The 16,030-nt window shown below is 26.7% G+C and overlaps 1 protein-coding gene and 1 long non-coding RNA gene across 2 annotated transcripts in view; one reads left to right on the forward strand and one right to left on the reverse strand.

The window, feature by feature from the left end:
- LOC136089417 (uncharacterized) overlaps positions 1–16,030 on the reverse strand; it is a 103,429-nt gene that overhangs the window by 12,509 nt on the left and 74,890 nt on the right. The window contains exon 5 of the mRNA XM_065815399.1: positions 7,777–7,948. Within this exon, the coding sequence (XP_065671471.1) occupies positions 7,777–7,948 (172 nt within the window). The remainder of the gene's footprint in view (positions 1–7,776; positions 7,949–16,030) is intronic.
- On the forward strand, positions 9,490–15,035 carry LOC136090400 (uncharacterized). The gene is made up of 3 exons (XR_010643402.1): positions 9,490–9,562; positions 14,523–14,591; positions 14,892–15,035. It is a non-coding gene; the product is annotated as an uncharacterized LOC136090400 (long non-coding RNA).

The following is a 16,030-nucleotide window of genomic DNA, read 5'->3' on the forward strand; positions in this document are numbered from 1 at the left end:
TCTTTGTATTGTGTTTTTATTTACACTTACTATTATACGGATAAAAATACTTATATTTATTCATTTAATATCTGGGTACAAAATCTGTTAAATTATTTTAAACAATAATCAACTAGTGACAGGTAAAATCATTTAATCTAAGACATGTCAATGTGACCAACATGTCGAAGTATGTTTACAAGTATGTAACAAGTGTTACCTTAGTAAAAGAGAGTTAGCAAACTTCGGGCAACTTAGTGCAAAAAAAGGTAAATTTTGACAGCACCAAAATGTCATAAACTATATGTTGTTGGATAGAAAATTTTAAGCTGATCAATATTTTGATACGAACTACGACATCAAAACAACTATTTTTAAATCACTTACGTTTGAAAAGTGTAAAAATATTAAAATACTAACTTTTGTAAACTTTTGTCTCGATGAAAGAAGAAATATATTAATTCAAAATGACTTTGAATATAAATTTCTTTAAAATTTGATGTCCGGTATCTTACTTTTCTCAAAACAAATCATCAAATAACTTTCTATCGTTTTCAATTTCATCACTTGAATCATCTTAATTTCAAATTTCTTTAAGTTCTATAAATTCTACAAAAATAAGCGTATGTGGATATAACATATTTAGATTAAGTGCATGCAATATGTTTAAAAAATAAAATTTACTGGTTTTATTACTGCAGTTTTGCCCGTGAGAGCCACAGTATGCATGTTTTTATAATTCCTTCATGAAAAATTTGTTTATATTTACAATTTCTAAGCAATAATACGATGAAAATATGACATTTTCTAAATCTAATAACTCCTAATCTAAACCAATGATTTAAATTCAAAAAAATAAAATTAAACGTTTAAATAGTAAACGCAGTTTCCTCAAAAAATATTTTGCATTTCCATCAAAAAGTTCAACTAAAGCCCTTACTGCAGATCTTCTAAAATCTTTTTGGGTTAACCAGTAATCCAAAATAATTTCAGATACTGATAGTATGCTTTTCGCTTTTTGCAGTAATTTTTATGAACTAGGATTTTCTTTTCTTAGCATAAAAGATGCCGAGTCGCATCCTAACCCTGCGTGAAAAAATAACAAATCATTACTCAATAGCATCTTTTGTACTCCAGAGTATTTTTTTTATTTCATGATAAAAAAATCTTCTTTCCAATGATACATTAGCATCACTGCTATATGTGTATCATCGGAGGTAACAATTCAAGGTGAAATTTATTTTGTAACTTTAAACGAGTTAGATACAAATTTTGTTTTTGCATCCCCTGTAGAAATATATACATCTTGGCCATAAACTAACAAAATTAAAACTAATTGTGCTTTGGATTCAATAGAAAACACTCCTGTGAGTACGAATCCTGATTATTTTCTCCTATGACATTAATTTGGAAAGAGTCTTTGCATTTTGTTCTTTTGATGTGTTCATTAAATTTATTTGAAGATCCTTTATAATAACCATCAAATATAATATAGTTAGTGGCATAATTTTTTCTTACATAGTTGATGTAGGACTCAACAATTTCTATAAACCTATTAAAATTTTTACAAACCTACCTTTGTTCTAAAGGTAGGTTAGTAGAAATAAGACTCTGAGGGGTAAGGAACCTCCTTCAAGGACATATTTTCACAAACTGACGTTTGTATTTGATTTATTTTCCTCATCAGGAAGAATCACTAAGCGCAACTGATTTATTTATTTGTATTCAGCATTAGGTTACTTTCAAACAATGACTGCGAGAGATGAATAAACTCATAATCAAATTATAGTTCCACGTAAACGTGTCATTCTGCAATTGCTGCATGCCTATTAAAAAGAAATGTTGAGTTGATACAACAATTAGCTTGTTAGTCGAGTTTTACGCTATTTGTCAAAACATCCAAAGGAAGAATTGTATTTAAAAAAATGGTTAAACTTTGCCTCATTGAACTTAAGACTGTTGAGACATATTTGTAGACGAACGTCTATGTTCTCAGCCTTGTCACCATTGACGAAATCTTCACCATTGACTGACACAACACCCGTAGATAATGAATATAGATTTTTATTATCAGTATTGAATTGATTTCTTACAGCAAACCAGCCTTAACAACTTAAAATGTTCATAATCACATACAAATCTTTTAGTACCCATTTATTTGTTGCTTTCCATAAATCCATTGTCAAATCCAGATAATTTATGAAATGCTTCATGAACATTTTTGGAATAACCGATACTCTTTGGCCAAAGGGTGCGTCCATTTTTATTAAATCCTTTAACTATAGTTAAATAATTATTGCATCTTAACGAACGCATCCAGTTCGCTCAATTACAAGATCAGACAATAGCCCAGCCCAAAAACTGGCAGATTAGCGCACTGCGTAACGGCCATCCAAAAATTGTTAGTGTAACCACGGATTTTTTCTGAAAGATGTTGCATTTCTTGCGGGTATAACCTGAAACACTTGGCATAGATTGAATGTCCTAATGCGGCAAATAATTTTTGCTTTTTTGAAGTTTTTTGAAAATGAAAATACCAGTTACAAACTCTTTCTGCAACTAAAAATTCTTTTATGATACCAACATTATATATATGTAGAAGATCCAAAATTTAGCAGCGCATGGTATATATGACTTCTTTTTTGTAAGGCCCATTATGGGACATTAAATATTTTTCAAAGCATATGTATTACCAAGTCTATTTAACTCTTCCTTGTTTATAACATTTTGCATTGCCATTTAATCCAAGTGCATTCAAGTCCAAATATATCTAGTTTTGATTTGTTTAACACATATTCGTTTTGATTTTTAAATATAACGCATTAATTCATTTTAGACCAATATCTGACCTCTTAAGACTTATGCAACAGCTTTTTTTTTAAGCATATGTTTTACCGTATCCTCAGGTTAAATATGCTCTCAAATCTCATACAAGCCAAATCCTGCCATAAATTTTCCAATGCTTCTGGGAAAGCTCATCATTGTGTGAAATCCTCAGTGTGCAAATACTATATTGAGGTTAAGAACTGTTATAAGCCAAGCGCTTTCTGCCATGAAGGCTGATTAAACGTATCGCAGGGAATAACTATTTTGTATTTATTGACTTCATCAATATTGAACAACAGGGTAGAATATATGTATGTTTTATTTGAAGAAATCAAGTCAAAAGTTTGGTAAAACTTTGATTGATGCTTTTTCAGAAGTTGTTATTGATTGTGATGTAGTATGCATCATATAACCTGACAAGTTTGGAAAAGGATTATTTTATCAACTAAAAAACCTTGCTACTTACCAAAGACGTTTGTTGGGCGCACAAATTACTTCAAATATATTTTCTTTCATTGGTTTAAAACTTTAAAAATATTAAAAAACCACGATAAGACGTTACTTTAAAAAGCACATCAGATGAATTTTTAATAGATTGTGTTTCAAATGTGCTATGCTTTTATAATTCCATTTAAAAAAACAAACAAATTTTCTGATGTATGTGAGAATGTTGTGAATCTACATTGTCAGTCACCCAATTATTTAAAAAATTAAAAATATGATCCACAAGCTATTTTGTTGCTAAAGTTTTACTTATACCTACGCCAATTCCCAAAAGAAACGACGTAGATCCTGATTATCAATGACTATGGTCGCGAAGCTTAAATAATGATTTGTCCCAAAATAATATGTTGAAGCTTTACAGAAATGAAATGTCTTAGAAATAGCTCTTTGATTGTGCCCATTTGAGTCCAAATTCAATATCAATCATTTCTTCTAGTAACAGATATAAAGATTTATTTACATCCATTTCTATGATTTCACTCTTAATTATACTTGCAGAAGTAGCAATAATATCATTTTTAATGTAACCTTTCTTTTCAAATTTTGATATAATAAAAGAAGCGTAATATATATTAATCATAATGAAATATATAATAACAGTAATAAAAGAAGCTATATATTTGAAACAAACCAAAATAAGACTGACCAGAGAGATTTCCGAAAAAAAACATGAATACAACTATATTCATGTAACTTTTGTGTTTAAGATTTAATTGAGTAATTGGAATAACCATTACTAAGTTCTTTCATCTTAATGTACGTTTTCAAACGATCATAATGTTTGCAGTCAGTTCCCTCCACTAACCAGAGACAGAGCCTTTTAAAATTTTCAAACATATTGAGGTCAAATGTGAATTCTTTTCGGTTATCGCTTTTATTTTTAAGCCTGAAGTTATTCATGCACAAAATACGATAGATCAACTTCTTCCGCTAACGGACCATAAGAAGACATCAAGCAAGATATACAGAATTTTCCTAGCCATCCTCTCTATTTAAAAAACGCTCAATCATTTGGTCAATTATTGGTATGCTCTCATCTTTAGCAATCTGTGAATGTTTGTCGTCTACTTTTTTAGTAAAAAAAAAACATTTTAATTTCTAATCAAACACCTAATCAAACAAGGATTGTAGTTTCTTTCCTAATACAGATAATTGTTCTTCACGACTATCCACAAACTTTCCTGTACAATTATGATAAACTAGAAGTTGCACTATAATGTGGGTTCTTTCACAATTGGCCTTTAAGATAATGAAAAAATGTGCAAAAATAGTTTATCTGATATGTTTTTTTATCCTAAACCTTTTTTAATAAGAACCAATTTTGTTTATTGTTTTGCAACCAAATACATGTCTGATTGTATTAATAAATATTTAGAAATAATTTAGCAAAACGTCATTAATGAATATGAACTATGTGCAAACTGAGGTTTTAATTAACTGCGCAAAAAATCTTTTTTGTAAAATTGTATATTTAAATAAATATACAACTTTACAAAAAATAATTCATAAGTACTCCGTTCTTTGTTTAATCAAATCAATATTTTGAGACTTTTTTAATATACTTTGCCGTAACTTTCTTTGTCAAAGCCAAGCTTGCACATTACACAAGCCGCACTCATTTTTTTTCTGTTAAAAATGTAAAGAATTTTACAACATGTAACGTTTTAGTTGTACGTTTTTCATTTCAATCAGACGGATACAATTTTTGGTAGAAAAAATAAATTATTCCCTTCATACAAAAAAATTTCATTGAAAATCTTTCTTATAAAAACTGTAAAAATGATCTAGTTTTTCACAATGAGAAACGTAAATTACTTTGAAAATAATTGTTTTCAAGCCATAGCTAGTAATAAAATGATCAGCATAAAATTTTTATCCAAAAATTTTATGCTAGTTTTTTTAACGCTCATCCAGAGATTGTGTAAATTCTCTATGCAAAGATTCAGCTTCATATTTTTTAAATTCTCTTGGACTACTAGATAATAAAAGTAAAGCTGACTGAGCAAAGTAAACCTCACAATAGTTTAAATGGTACATAGGTATGGAACCCTAAGCAATAAGCTTTGCAGTTAACTTATTTCTGTAAATAAAGTTAAATTATAGCTTAAGAGTTCTTTTATACAGCAATTTTTGGTAACCCTAAAATCTTAGTAAAGGTCCCACTTTACTATTATTTTTAGCCTATCAAAACATTTTTATTAAGACATCATCTCAAACCTTGATCTTTTTTGATGTCTAGTACACTTGTACACTTGTTCAATTCTACTATTGTAAAAAGAACTCTGATATTAAATGATACTGGAACATGGATATTCAGTATAGACAACTACTGATAGTTTTTTACATGCATTTTACTCCTATTTTCAGATAAATTTTCTTTGAGGGTCATCTGTTAAATTGGTCTTGTAAAAGTACCATATGATTACTGCCCATACATTTTCTGTTTCATTTTTTAGATTATTTAAATATTCTGTGACTGATTATTGTGTTATGGCAGCCTGGAATCTTTTGATGTTTCCAGGAAATCTCTTGGTAGCTCAGGATATCTTTTAACAAAAACCTTTACTAAGCGACAACTAGAAAATTTCCTTTGAAACAGTGAATGTTATAACCTAATCTATGTAAATAAGACTTAGCAATAATTGGAAGGTCATATGAGATTAGTGGGTAGCCAAGAAAAAAAAAAATTATTCAAATGATCACTGAATGGCTGCCATTCTTCTAACATAAAGACAACTACATTTCCTGCAGATTATTATGGGGTTGCAAGACATTTTCTTAATAGACCTAGAACGGCTAATTCTAAGAAACTGGATTGGCTAGTTGTAAATAATTCTTCAACAAATTTATGGCTCATATAGCCACTTTCAATGATAAAACAGACTTGTTTTAAATTTTAATCTCTAAGTACTTGCAAATGTTTTTGATCCTTTTTTTTTTTTAACATTTGCAAAACATTTTGTAAAAGTTATTTTAACATGTTGTTTACGCAAAAAGGTGTAACAACAATAGCTAGTAACTAACAATCAACAGCTTTTAGGCATACATTTTAAAACATTTAGAAATTGAAAACATGATTAAGATAACGATAAATCTTTTTAATTTAGTATTACATTTGGGTTTAAATGTAAATGGAAAATAAATGAATTCATTTTTAATATGACATTTAGGATCAAGTAGCCATAATTTTGCACAACAAACATAAAAGCAAAAATTTTATAAAAAGAATAAGAAGCGAAAATAATTTCAGTTGCTACACTTTGTTGCAACTTTTTAAAATAAATACCGTTGAATAACTTTCTTTTTCAATAAACATCAATTCACTATGTTAATAGTTTATGCTCTTATTCCGTTTTCTTCAGTCAATTGTTTTTTTCACTGGCACACATAAACAGCACCATAAATATTGACATGAGCTATTCTAGACCCTTTTTGACAGCATTAAAAGTATTTAGGCAATATTTGGTTTCAAAATTCCCCCAATTCAGATATTGAGGAACTCTTCATTTTTTTTCAAAAAAAAAATTTTTTTTTTGCTTATACACAGCAATGTTTATGCAAAATTTCCTTACGGCACGCGCCGGCTTGGAGTGCTACTACTTTTGCAGAATAACCTCAGATTTGGTTTCAATAATATGAAAAAATAACATTATGAAATTGCCTTTTAACTTCATTTTCGATAATCAATTTTATATAAATTTGTAAAGCAACGCTAAAAGTTGATCAATTACTTGATTTTAGAATAATAAAATTAAAACACATAGCAAAAAAACATATAAAACATATAAAACATATAAAACATATAAAACATATAAAACATATAAAACATATAAAACATATAAAACATATAAAAAATATAAAACATATAAAACATATAAAACATATAAAACATATAAAACATATAAAACATATAAAACATATAAAACATATAAAACATATAAAACATATAAAACATATAAAACATATAAAACATATAAAACAATAAAACATATAAAACATATAAGACATATAAAACATATAAAACATATAAAACATATAAAACATATAAAACATATAAAACATATAAAACATATAAAACAATAAAACATATAAAACATATAAGACATATAAAACATATAAAACATATAAAACATATAAAACATTTAACACATATAACACATATAAAACATATAAAGCATATATTTTAAAATAATAAAACTAAAAGTAAGTAAAAACTATGATAAAAAGAAAATTTTTTTTACCAAAATTACATTTTAAAGACCATTTTCAATTATAATTAACTGTAATAATTAAAAATAATATTTCTATACAGATAGTAAGTATGAATAAGTACAGTTAGTATTACTATCTGTACTTTATTTAAGTACTACATAGGATACACTTTTTCTGTAATTAGTTCGATCCTTTACAAAGTCAAAAAAAGCTTAAAGTAAACTGAAAGTTTACTTTTTATTATTTATTACTTACATCAACAAAAATGAAATTTCCATCTATTTCCACAAATGAATCATTTAAGCTTGAGTCATCCCACGAAAACTTTTTAAATATCAAAAGTTTATCTGGTTGTAGGTGAAGAGTTACATTCTGGAGATAGCATTCACAGTTTGTTGTTAGGTTAATTCTAATATGTATTTCTTCACTAATAAAAAAAAATTGTTAGAAAACTGATATTTCAAAACATGTAAAGAAATATATTTTAAAATATATTTAATCTAAAAATAAAAATACGAAAAAAACTTTGTTATACAATACTTTATATATATATTTTGCTGACCGAGCAAAAGAGCAGCTACAAATAGTTTCATGACTCAACCCGAGCTTACCCATTGTTATTGACTAACCCTTTTCTGTTCTAAGAACTTTCATAAAAATATTTAGGCAGATACCAGATTTAAATTTGTAGTGCTGAACTTTTCCAAGTCATAAAATTTTTTTTTAGCTCAAAGCAACTTAGCTATCTAACTTTTTTGAGTCAAATTAACAGATTCATTGAATAAAATGTTTTTAAGAGAAAACACAATAAGAGTGCTGACATTTATTAGATATAAATTAATTGAGTGTTGTCATTTAATAATATATTTATCAAATATCAAGGTAATTACAATAACAATTACAAAAAAAAATACAAATTTTTTATTGTTTAAGTTTTAGTTGTTTAGGGTTAAAACTCATTAGTCACTGCAAATTCCATTAAGAAATGGTAATATTCAAAACTAGCTGCCTGTTCTATGTAATTCAAATGTTGGGAATTTTTGTTAAACTGAAAGATAAGGATGTATCATAAGTAAATAAAACTGCTTTAGAAGTAAAAATATACTTCATAAAATAGTAACATCGCACTGTGGTGCAGAACCTCAAAAAAGTGGCCCTAATTCAAAATATTTTGAAACTTTATAAAATGGACTTTTTTTAATAAGTTTTATTGCTTAAATTATCTAAAAATATATTGCTATGTTATTTTTGTTTATTAACAGGACCGCCACATGGATTAAAACGACGTCATTATTGTAATAATTTTCCATTAAAAAGATACAAAAGTTTTCAACGCAATCCCTTTATTTATTTATTTATTTTTTTTGTCAGAATTTTGAAGATATCTTCGATTTTATGTCAAAAAAGTTTTGTTTCATTAAAGTCAAACGAAAAAAAATTTCTAAAAAATGCAACTTTTTGTAAATTTGAATTCGCTATTCGTTCAAAATCATTCTTTTCAAGCTAATCTAACACATTTTTATTAAGTTCAGGTTATAGTAATATCTCGTTAAAAGATTCAGCTGCATATATTTATGCATTTTAATTACTTTTAAGCTACTTACATGCAATCTTTTTAACACTCTAATATTCTCAAAGGTATATAGTTTGTTTAAAAAATTTATAAATGCAAAAAATTTAAAAATTTTTATAAACATTAACTACTATTACCCAGTGAAAAATAAAACCGCGTCCCACATGGTTTCCGCGTGGGTTCCGTGTGGGATTGATGGGATTTATGAGGGACGGATTTTCCCATGTGGTATCCGTATGGAAAATTGTCACCTTAAACCCATGTGGGTAATCCCACATGGGTTACATGTGGGAACCATATGGTATTTACACACATGGGAAATCCCACGTGGGTTTCCTGTGGGATTTGCATGGGAATTAATTTAAAAGCTGAAAACAAAAAAAAAAATTTTAAATCAACATTGCATTGCGTTACGTTTATATTGTGTGAAAATATTTTATATTATTAAAAAGAATGGCAAGCAAGTATGTAAGAACTACGAATAATTTTTATCTTTCTTTATAGAAATAAATTAAGATTTGTGCAAAAAGAAGTATTATTAGGATAATATAATAGTTATTAGAATATAGATCTTGAGTAAATTGTTTTCAAACAATTAACTGATGCAAGTTGAAATGTTGTCAAAAACCAATCTTGCATGCATGGGACACTGCAGTGTCCCACAGTAACACAGAACCACAGAAAACTGAACCCAGAGGCTTTATTCTCAATAACACTGGAGTACCACAGTGTTATTGAGAATAAAGCCTCTGGGTTAAGTTTTCAAATTAATATCATCTAAGTAATGTTTAAATAAAATAATATGCTTTAAAATGCATATAGTTATACATATAACTCCTGATAGTTACCTATATGTATAACAAGTTATACATATAATTTGTTATAAAAACTTATTTTTTAAGGTTATGCTTGAACAAAATAGTACCAATTAATTCAAATTCAAGATTTAGTTAAAGTTCAAGTTAATGTTCTTATTTATTCATTGTTTTTGTTAATTTTATATTTATTTGTTCAAATTTATCAGTTAGTACTATATTTTACTACAATAAGAATATTTATCATTGTTGAACGTGATTTTATTAGTAACTTAATTTTACTATCAACATATTTTGACAACACCCTTTATACTTTAAATAATGACAGCTTTACTTTTCTATTGATGTTAAATTTATTACGTTTCAATAACTCAGAATGAATTTTAACTGAATTATTGTAAGCTTTGTAGGGGTTCGTTGTATATGAAATGGTGTTGTAAATAAAGTAAAAATAATATATATATATATATATATATATATATATATATATATAACACATATATATATATATATATATATATATATATATATATATATATATATATATATATATATATATACACATATATATATATATGTATATATATATATATATATATATATATATATATATATATATACATGTGTGTATATATATATATATATATAAATATAACATTAAAACAATAAAATTGATACCAAATTTCACTTTAAAACGAATACGATTAACATTGTGATGATAATAGCATTAGGAAACTAGTATTTATGTATTATTATTGTACTATAAATAAATAGTTTTTTAATTCATTTTATAAAATGGAGACTGACAACTAATAATTAGTGGAATTAAATACAAACCATAAAAATCATGTAAACTTCATTTATTATTACTAAATACTTTATTAATGTTAGTCTACAAAGTTAAAATCAATTAAGAGCATTGTTATTAGTTCTTTTGCGATTCGCACTTCCACTTCTGTCTCTCAAATTTATAAAATAGGTGGTCAAAGCTTGCTCAATAGGTAGGTTCTCAGCATAACAATGCTTTTTTCTTACACTTTCTAAAGAGAAATATGGCAAAATGATTACTTATTTTATCTAAATTGAAGGGTCATCTATGCATAATAATGTCAGATAATGACCCGGTTTAATGAACAACTTCACCCTTTTTCAAACTCAGTCAATTTTTTCCATCTTCCATTGAAAATGATGTCAGTTTTTGTTATCGTATTATTATGGTATATCTGAATTGTTAATATAATATAAAAAATGCATATACCATCAATTTTTTTGGGTTCAATTATACATTTATTTTCAACAGTACTAAAAGTAAAAAAAAAAAAACATAAATTGTTACTTCAGATAACCAAGCTAATTTCTGAATTTAAATTGTTTTTCTTAAGATCCTCTACAGTTTTAAGCAACAAAAGCAAAAAGTTTTTAGACCACATTGTTGGTGAAAATACCTCTAAAACCTGCTCATAGCTAGCATAAATTGTTTTACTTTTTTTTATAATAAAATATTTATTTTTTAATTCAATTTTTTAATTGACATTCATTTAGTCTTAACATCCCCTCCCCATTGTCAATTATTGTTAAACTCACACTGCCCCTCTATCTACTGGCATCATTTATGGATGATCCCATAGCCGAAATAATCTCTCTCCCTCTCTCCTCCCTCTCTCTATCTCTCTCTCTCTCTCTCTGTCTATATATATATATATATATATATATATATATATATATATATATATATATATATATATATATATATATATTTATATATATATATATATAAATATATATATTTATATATATATATATATTTATATATAATATATATATATATATATATATATATATATATATATATATATATATATTTATATATATATTTATATATATATTTATATATGTATTATTTTTACTTTATTTACAACACCATTTGAGACACAACAAACCCTTAAAAAGCTTACAATAATTCAGTTAAAATTCATTCTGAGTTATTGAAACGTAATAAATTTAACATTAATAGAAATGTAAAGCTGTCATCATTTAAAATGTAAAGAGTGTTGTCAAAATAATTTGATATCAAAATTAAGTTACTAATAAAATCACGTTCAACAATGATAAATATTCTTACTGTAGTTAGAATTAGTACTAGTTAACAAATTTGAACAAATAAATATAAAATAGTGAAAAAACAATGAACAAATAATTGAACTTTAACTAAATCTTGAATTTGAATTAATTGGTTCTAATTTGTTTAAGCATAACTTTAAAAAGTAAGTTTATATAATAAATTTTATGTATAACTAGTTATACATATAGTTAACTATCAGGAGGTATATGTATAAATGCATGCTTTTTAAAGCCTTTTATTTAAATTATATATTACTTTAGATCGTACTACTTTGAATACTGGACCCAGAGACTTTATTCCCAATTACACTGTGGTACTCCAGAATCAAAATTTAAAAGTTTCTGTAAATATCCTGTTTTTGGTTCCTCAATGTACTTCGTAAGTCCCTTAAGTTTTTTGAACCTTATTATATATAAAGTTAAAAGTTTTGGAGCCTAAAAAAAGTTACAGAAACCTCTCTATCTCTCCCCTATCTTAATTTTTTTTTTTAATAAAACAAAATTTGACCTTCAAACCTGCATTTCTTTGTGGGACACTGCAGTGTCCCATGCATGCATGCTTGGTTTTTGACAACATTAGAACTTGCATCAGTTAATTGTTTACAGATAATATACTCAAGAACTATATTCAAATATCATATGAACATGTTAGAGAATGTTCATATGATATTTGAACATCACAAATTTAATAATATTGTTGTGATATGTTATATAAATAATTCCATAATAGATTATGATATGAAAATAAGATAGAATATGAAGGCAATAATGAAAGAATAAATTTACTTATAGAAATTTAGATGTTTGTTTATTAGTTTCAGAAAATTATATTATGTGTGACCGCCGCCTTCTATAATAAAAGGCCTTGACATCGCGCAACAAAGTTGTTAAAATGAAGGCCAATTCCTAATACTTTGTTTACATTTTCATCTTTTAACATTAGACGAAAGTTTGTGTTCGCGCTTTTTTAATAAATCTTTAAAATGTGATTGGTTTATAAATTAGATAGCCCAACATCAAGACGGTAACGTTGTAAGGTTCAAGGCGTTAACGTTGTAAGGTAATAATATTGTCAAACTAACGATAAGTATTTTTAATAATTAAAATGCCTTAAAAATGCCTTTAAAATGCTGTGTATCTCTTTGCAAGTCGAACTATTTTAACTACAACAAAAATATCAATTTATACAACTACAACTACAATATCAATTACAACTACAACAAAAATATCAATACTCAACTACGACAAAAACATCAATTTATAAATTCCCGAAGAATCTAGAGGAGAGAAAAGGATGTAGTGAAGCTATCCCAAGAGCTGGTTTTATTGTTACAGACTATATAGCATTATGTCAACTGCATTGGCTAAATGAATAACCTTTTAAAAGCAAATATGGGAAGCAACGACCTTTAAACCCACCATCTGTTTTTAAAATATTCCGCCTAGTTGTTTAGCCACACCAGCAAATGAAGTTAGAAAAAGTGTAACTTCAAGCGGTTTTTGAAGCATTTTACCAGATGAGTTAAATGATTTTCTTAAAGAGGATGCACTTATATTTGACAATATTCAATCTTTGTTAAGTGATAATAACAATGTTATTGTTTTCCAGCTTAATAAAAAAAGTTTGCACATTCAATCAAAAATGTACAAACTTGGTGTTCCATTATTTATTTTAGTAATTTTCAATGATTATTTATTGTAGCTAACCATAATGGCAAAATTTGTAATATTTCATATTTAGCTGTAAACAAATTAAAGTTAATAAAAACAAAATCAGCTTTATTTGAAGCAGTTAGATTTTTATAAAATAAAGAAAGTTTGCTTCTGTCAAATATTCTATTCGAACACCTTAATGCTATGAGAAAAGTTAATGTTGGTGAAGTTTTATATACTTCAGATATTATATGTAGAGCATGAGTATTTTGCTATGCGACGAAGTTTATATGATTGTTTGTGTAATGACTACAAGTTGCCAAGTATAAGGACTTTAACCCTGTTGAGATATGTTGATGAAACTTTTTTTTTTGCTTGAATCAACTTTTGTTGGTGTTTTTTATTGTTGGTGATTTTTATTGTTACCATTTTTAGCAAAAAAAATAAAAAATAAAGTTATTTTTCTAATATTTAGATATATACTTTGTTATGGTTCTGCTTGTTATTGATACTATTTAATATCACATAAATATTCTTAATGAAATTTAAAATACGAAAAGCATGATTATCTTTTAACAATTTTTTGGTTTTCTTTTTATATTTCCGTTTTTACTAGAGATTATTATTAGAAAACATAGACTGCCATTACACCCTACCTAATATAAAAATATATCAATAAGTAAAAGTGAAAGTTTAATCGGTCTTCAGTTTTTACGGCATTTTGCGCGATGTCAAGGCCTGTTTTTATAGAAGTCAACATCATTGAAAAAGTAGGTTTTTACATTTTTGTTTTTGTTTTTATGTTTAACTACTTATCCTTATTGATCACTTTTTTTCAGGATTCTCCTCATGGGTTCAAGCTCATTACGCATAATATGTGTTCAATTACGCATAATACGTTTGTCATTGTAAGTAATAAATTATGAAATAATTATTTGTGAAATATTGTAGTCATTAATGACTTCAAACTGGCTAATAATTAAAATTGCTCGACTAATAAGGTTCCTTTTTAAAATTGCTCTCTTTCTCTCTCTCTCTCTCTCTCTCTCTCTCTCTCTCTCTCTCTCTCTCTCTCTCTCTCTCTCTCTCTCTCTCTTTGTCTCTCTCTCTGTCTCTGTCTCTCTGTCTCTCTCTCTGTCTCTCTCTCCCTCTTTCTATATATATATATATATTTATATATATTTGTATTTATATTTTTTTTTTTTTAGAAAATGTTTGAAGAAAGTTAGAAGATACTAAAAACCTTGGTATTATACAAGCCGAAGCGGTTTAATTAATTCAATTGACAAAAAACGGCGTGTAAAAAGCAAAAGAAAAAATAATATTTTTAATATTCGTTTTGGATGTATTGATTAATAGCATTTATTTTTAAAAAAATTCATTTTGCAACACGTTTTTTAATTTTATAAAATTTTGTCATAATAGTTTAAGGTAAATCCCACATAGGTTATAGGTGGAAAACATCACATGTAAAAGATTAAAAATGCTACACGTTTTGAATACCAAATGGGATAAAGTAGCAAATCCCAGATTAAGTTAAGCCTCTCTGAAAGCTTCGATGATTAATTTTAAATTACTATTTAAGTAATTTTTAAATTAAAAGAGTTTTAAAAATTATCATAGAAGCATTCGGACTTTCATTTGTCTAGTATTGACTACTTTTATACCATTTGGATTAAAATATGTGGCATTTAAGATCTATAGCATGTAGTATTTTCCACCTATATCCCATGTAGGATTTACCACATAAAACCCATGTGGGATTTACCATATGAAACCCACATGGGACAAAATAATAATCCCCATATGGGTTACATATGGTAAAAACCCACGCGTATCATATATGGGATTTACCATATTGAATCCATGTGGGATTTACCATATGAAACCCACATGGGACAAAATAATAATCCCCACATGGGTTACATGTGGAAAAAATCCACGCGTATCCCATGTGTGCTTTTTCACTGGGTATATGTTCCTACGTTGAAAAAAGTTTACTTTTTTGTTTTAAATTCAAACACAAATTTATATTTTTATCGTGAAAGTGTTTTAAAAAAAGCATTTTTTTTAATGTGTTTTATGTAGAGCGCCATAGGAACAGAAACATTTTTGCTTTTATTTTTCTTTACTCCCAATGGTTAAATACCAATGTATATGACAGTCTTAAAAAAGTTCAGTCAAAGTTAATAAGTTTTAGAGATTTATAAAAGATTTAAATGACGAGCACTTTTAATGCAGTTATTGATTTTTAACAGTTTTTCAAGTATTATTGGAACCGTTTTATTTGTTTCTATAGAAACGAAATTTTTAATATAATCAGTTATACAAAAAAATATAATTTAAA

Source organism: Hydra vulgaris, chromosome 13 (assembly GCF_038396675.1).
Source record: "Hydra vulgaris chromosome 13, alternate assembly HydraT2T_AEP".
Taxonomy (NCBI): domain Eukaryota; kingdom Metazoa; phylum Cnidaria; class Hydrozoa; order Anthoathecata; family Hydridae; genus Hydra; species Hydra vulgaris.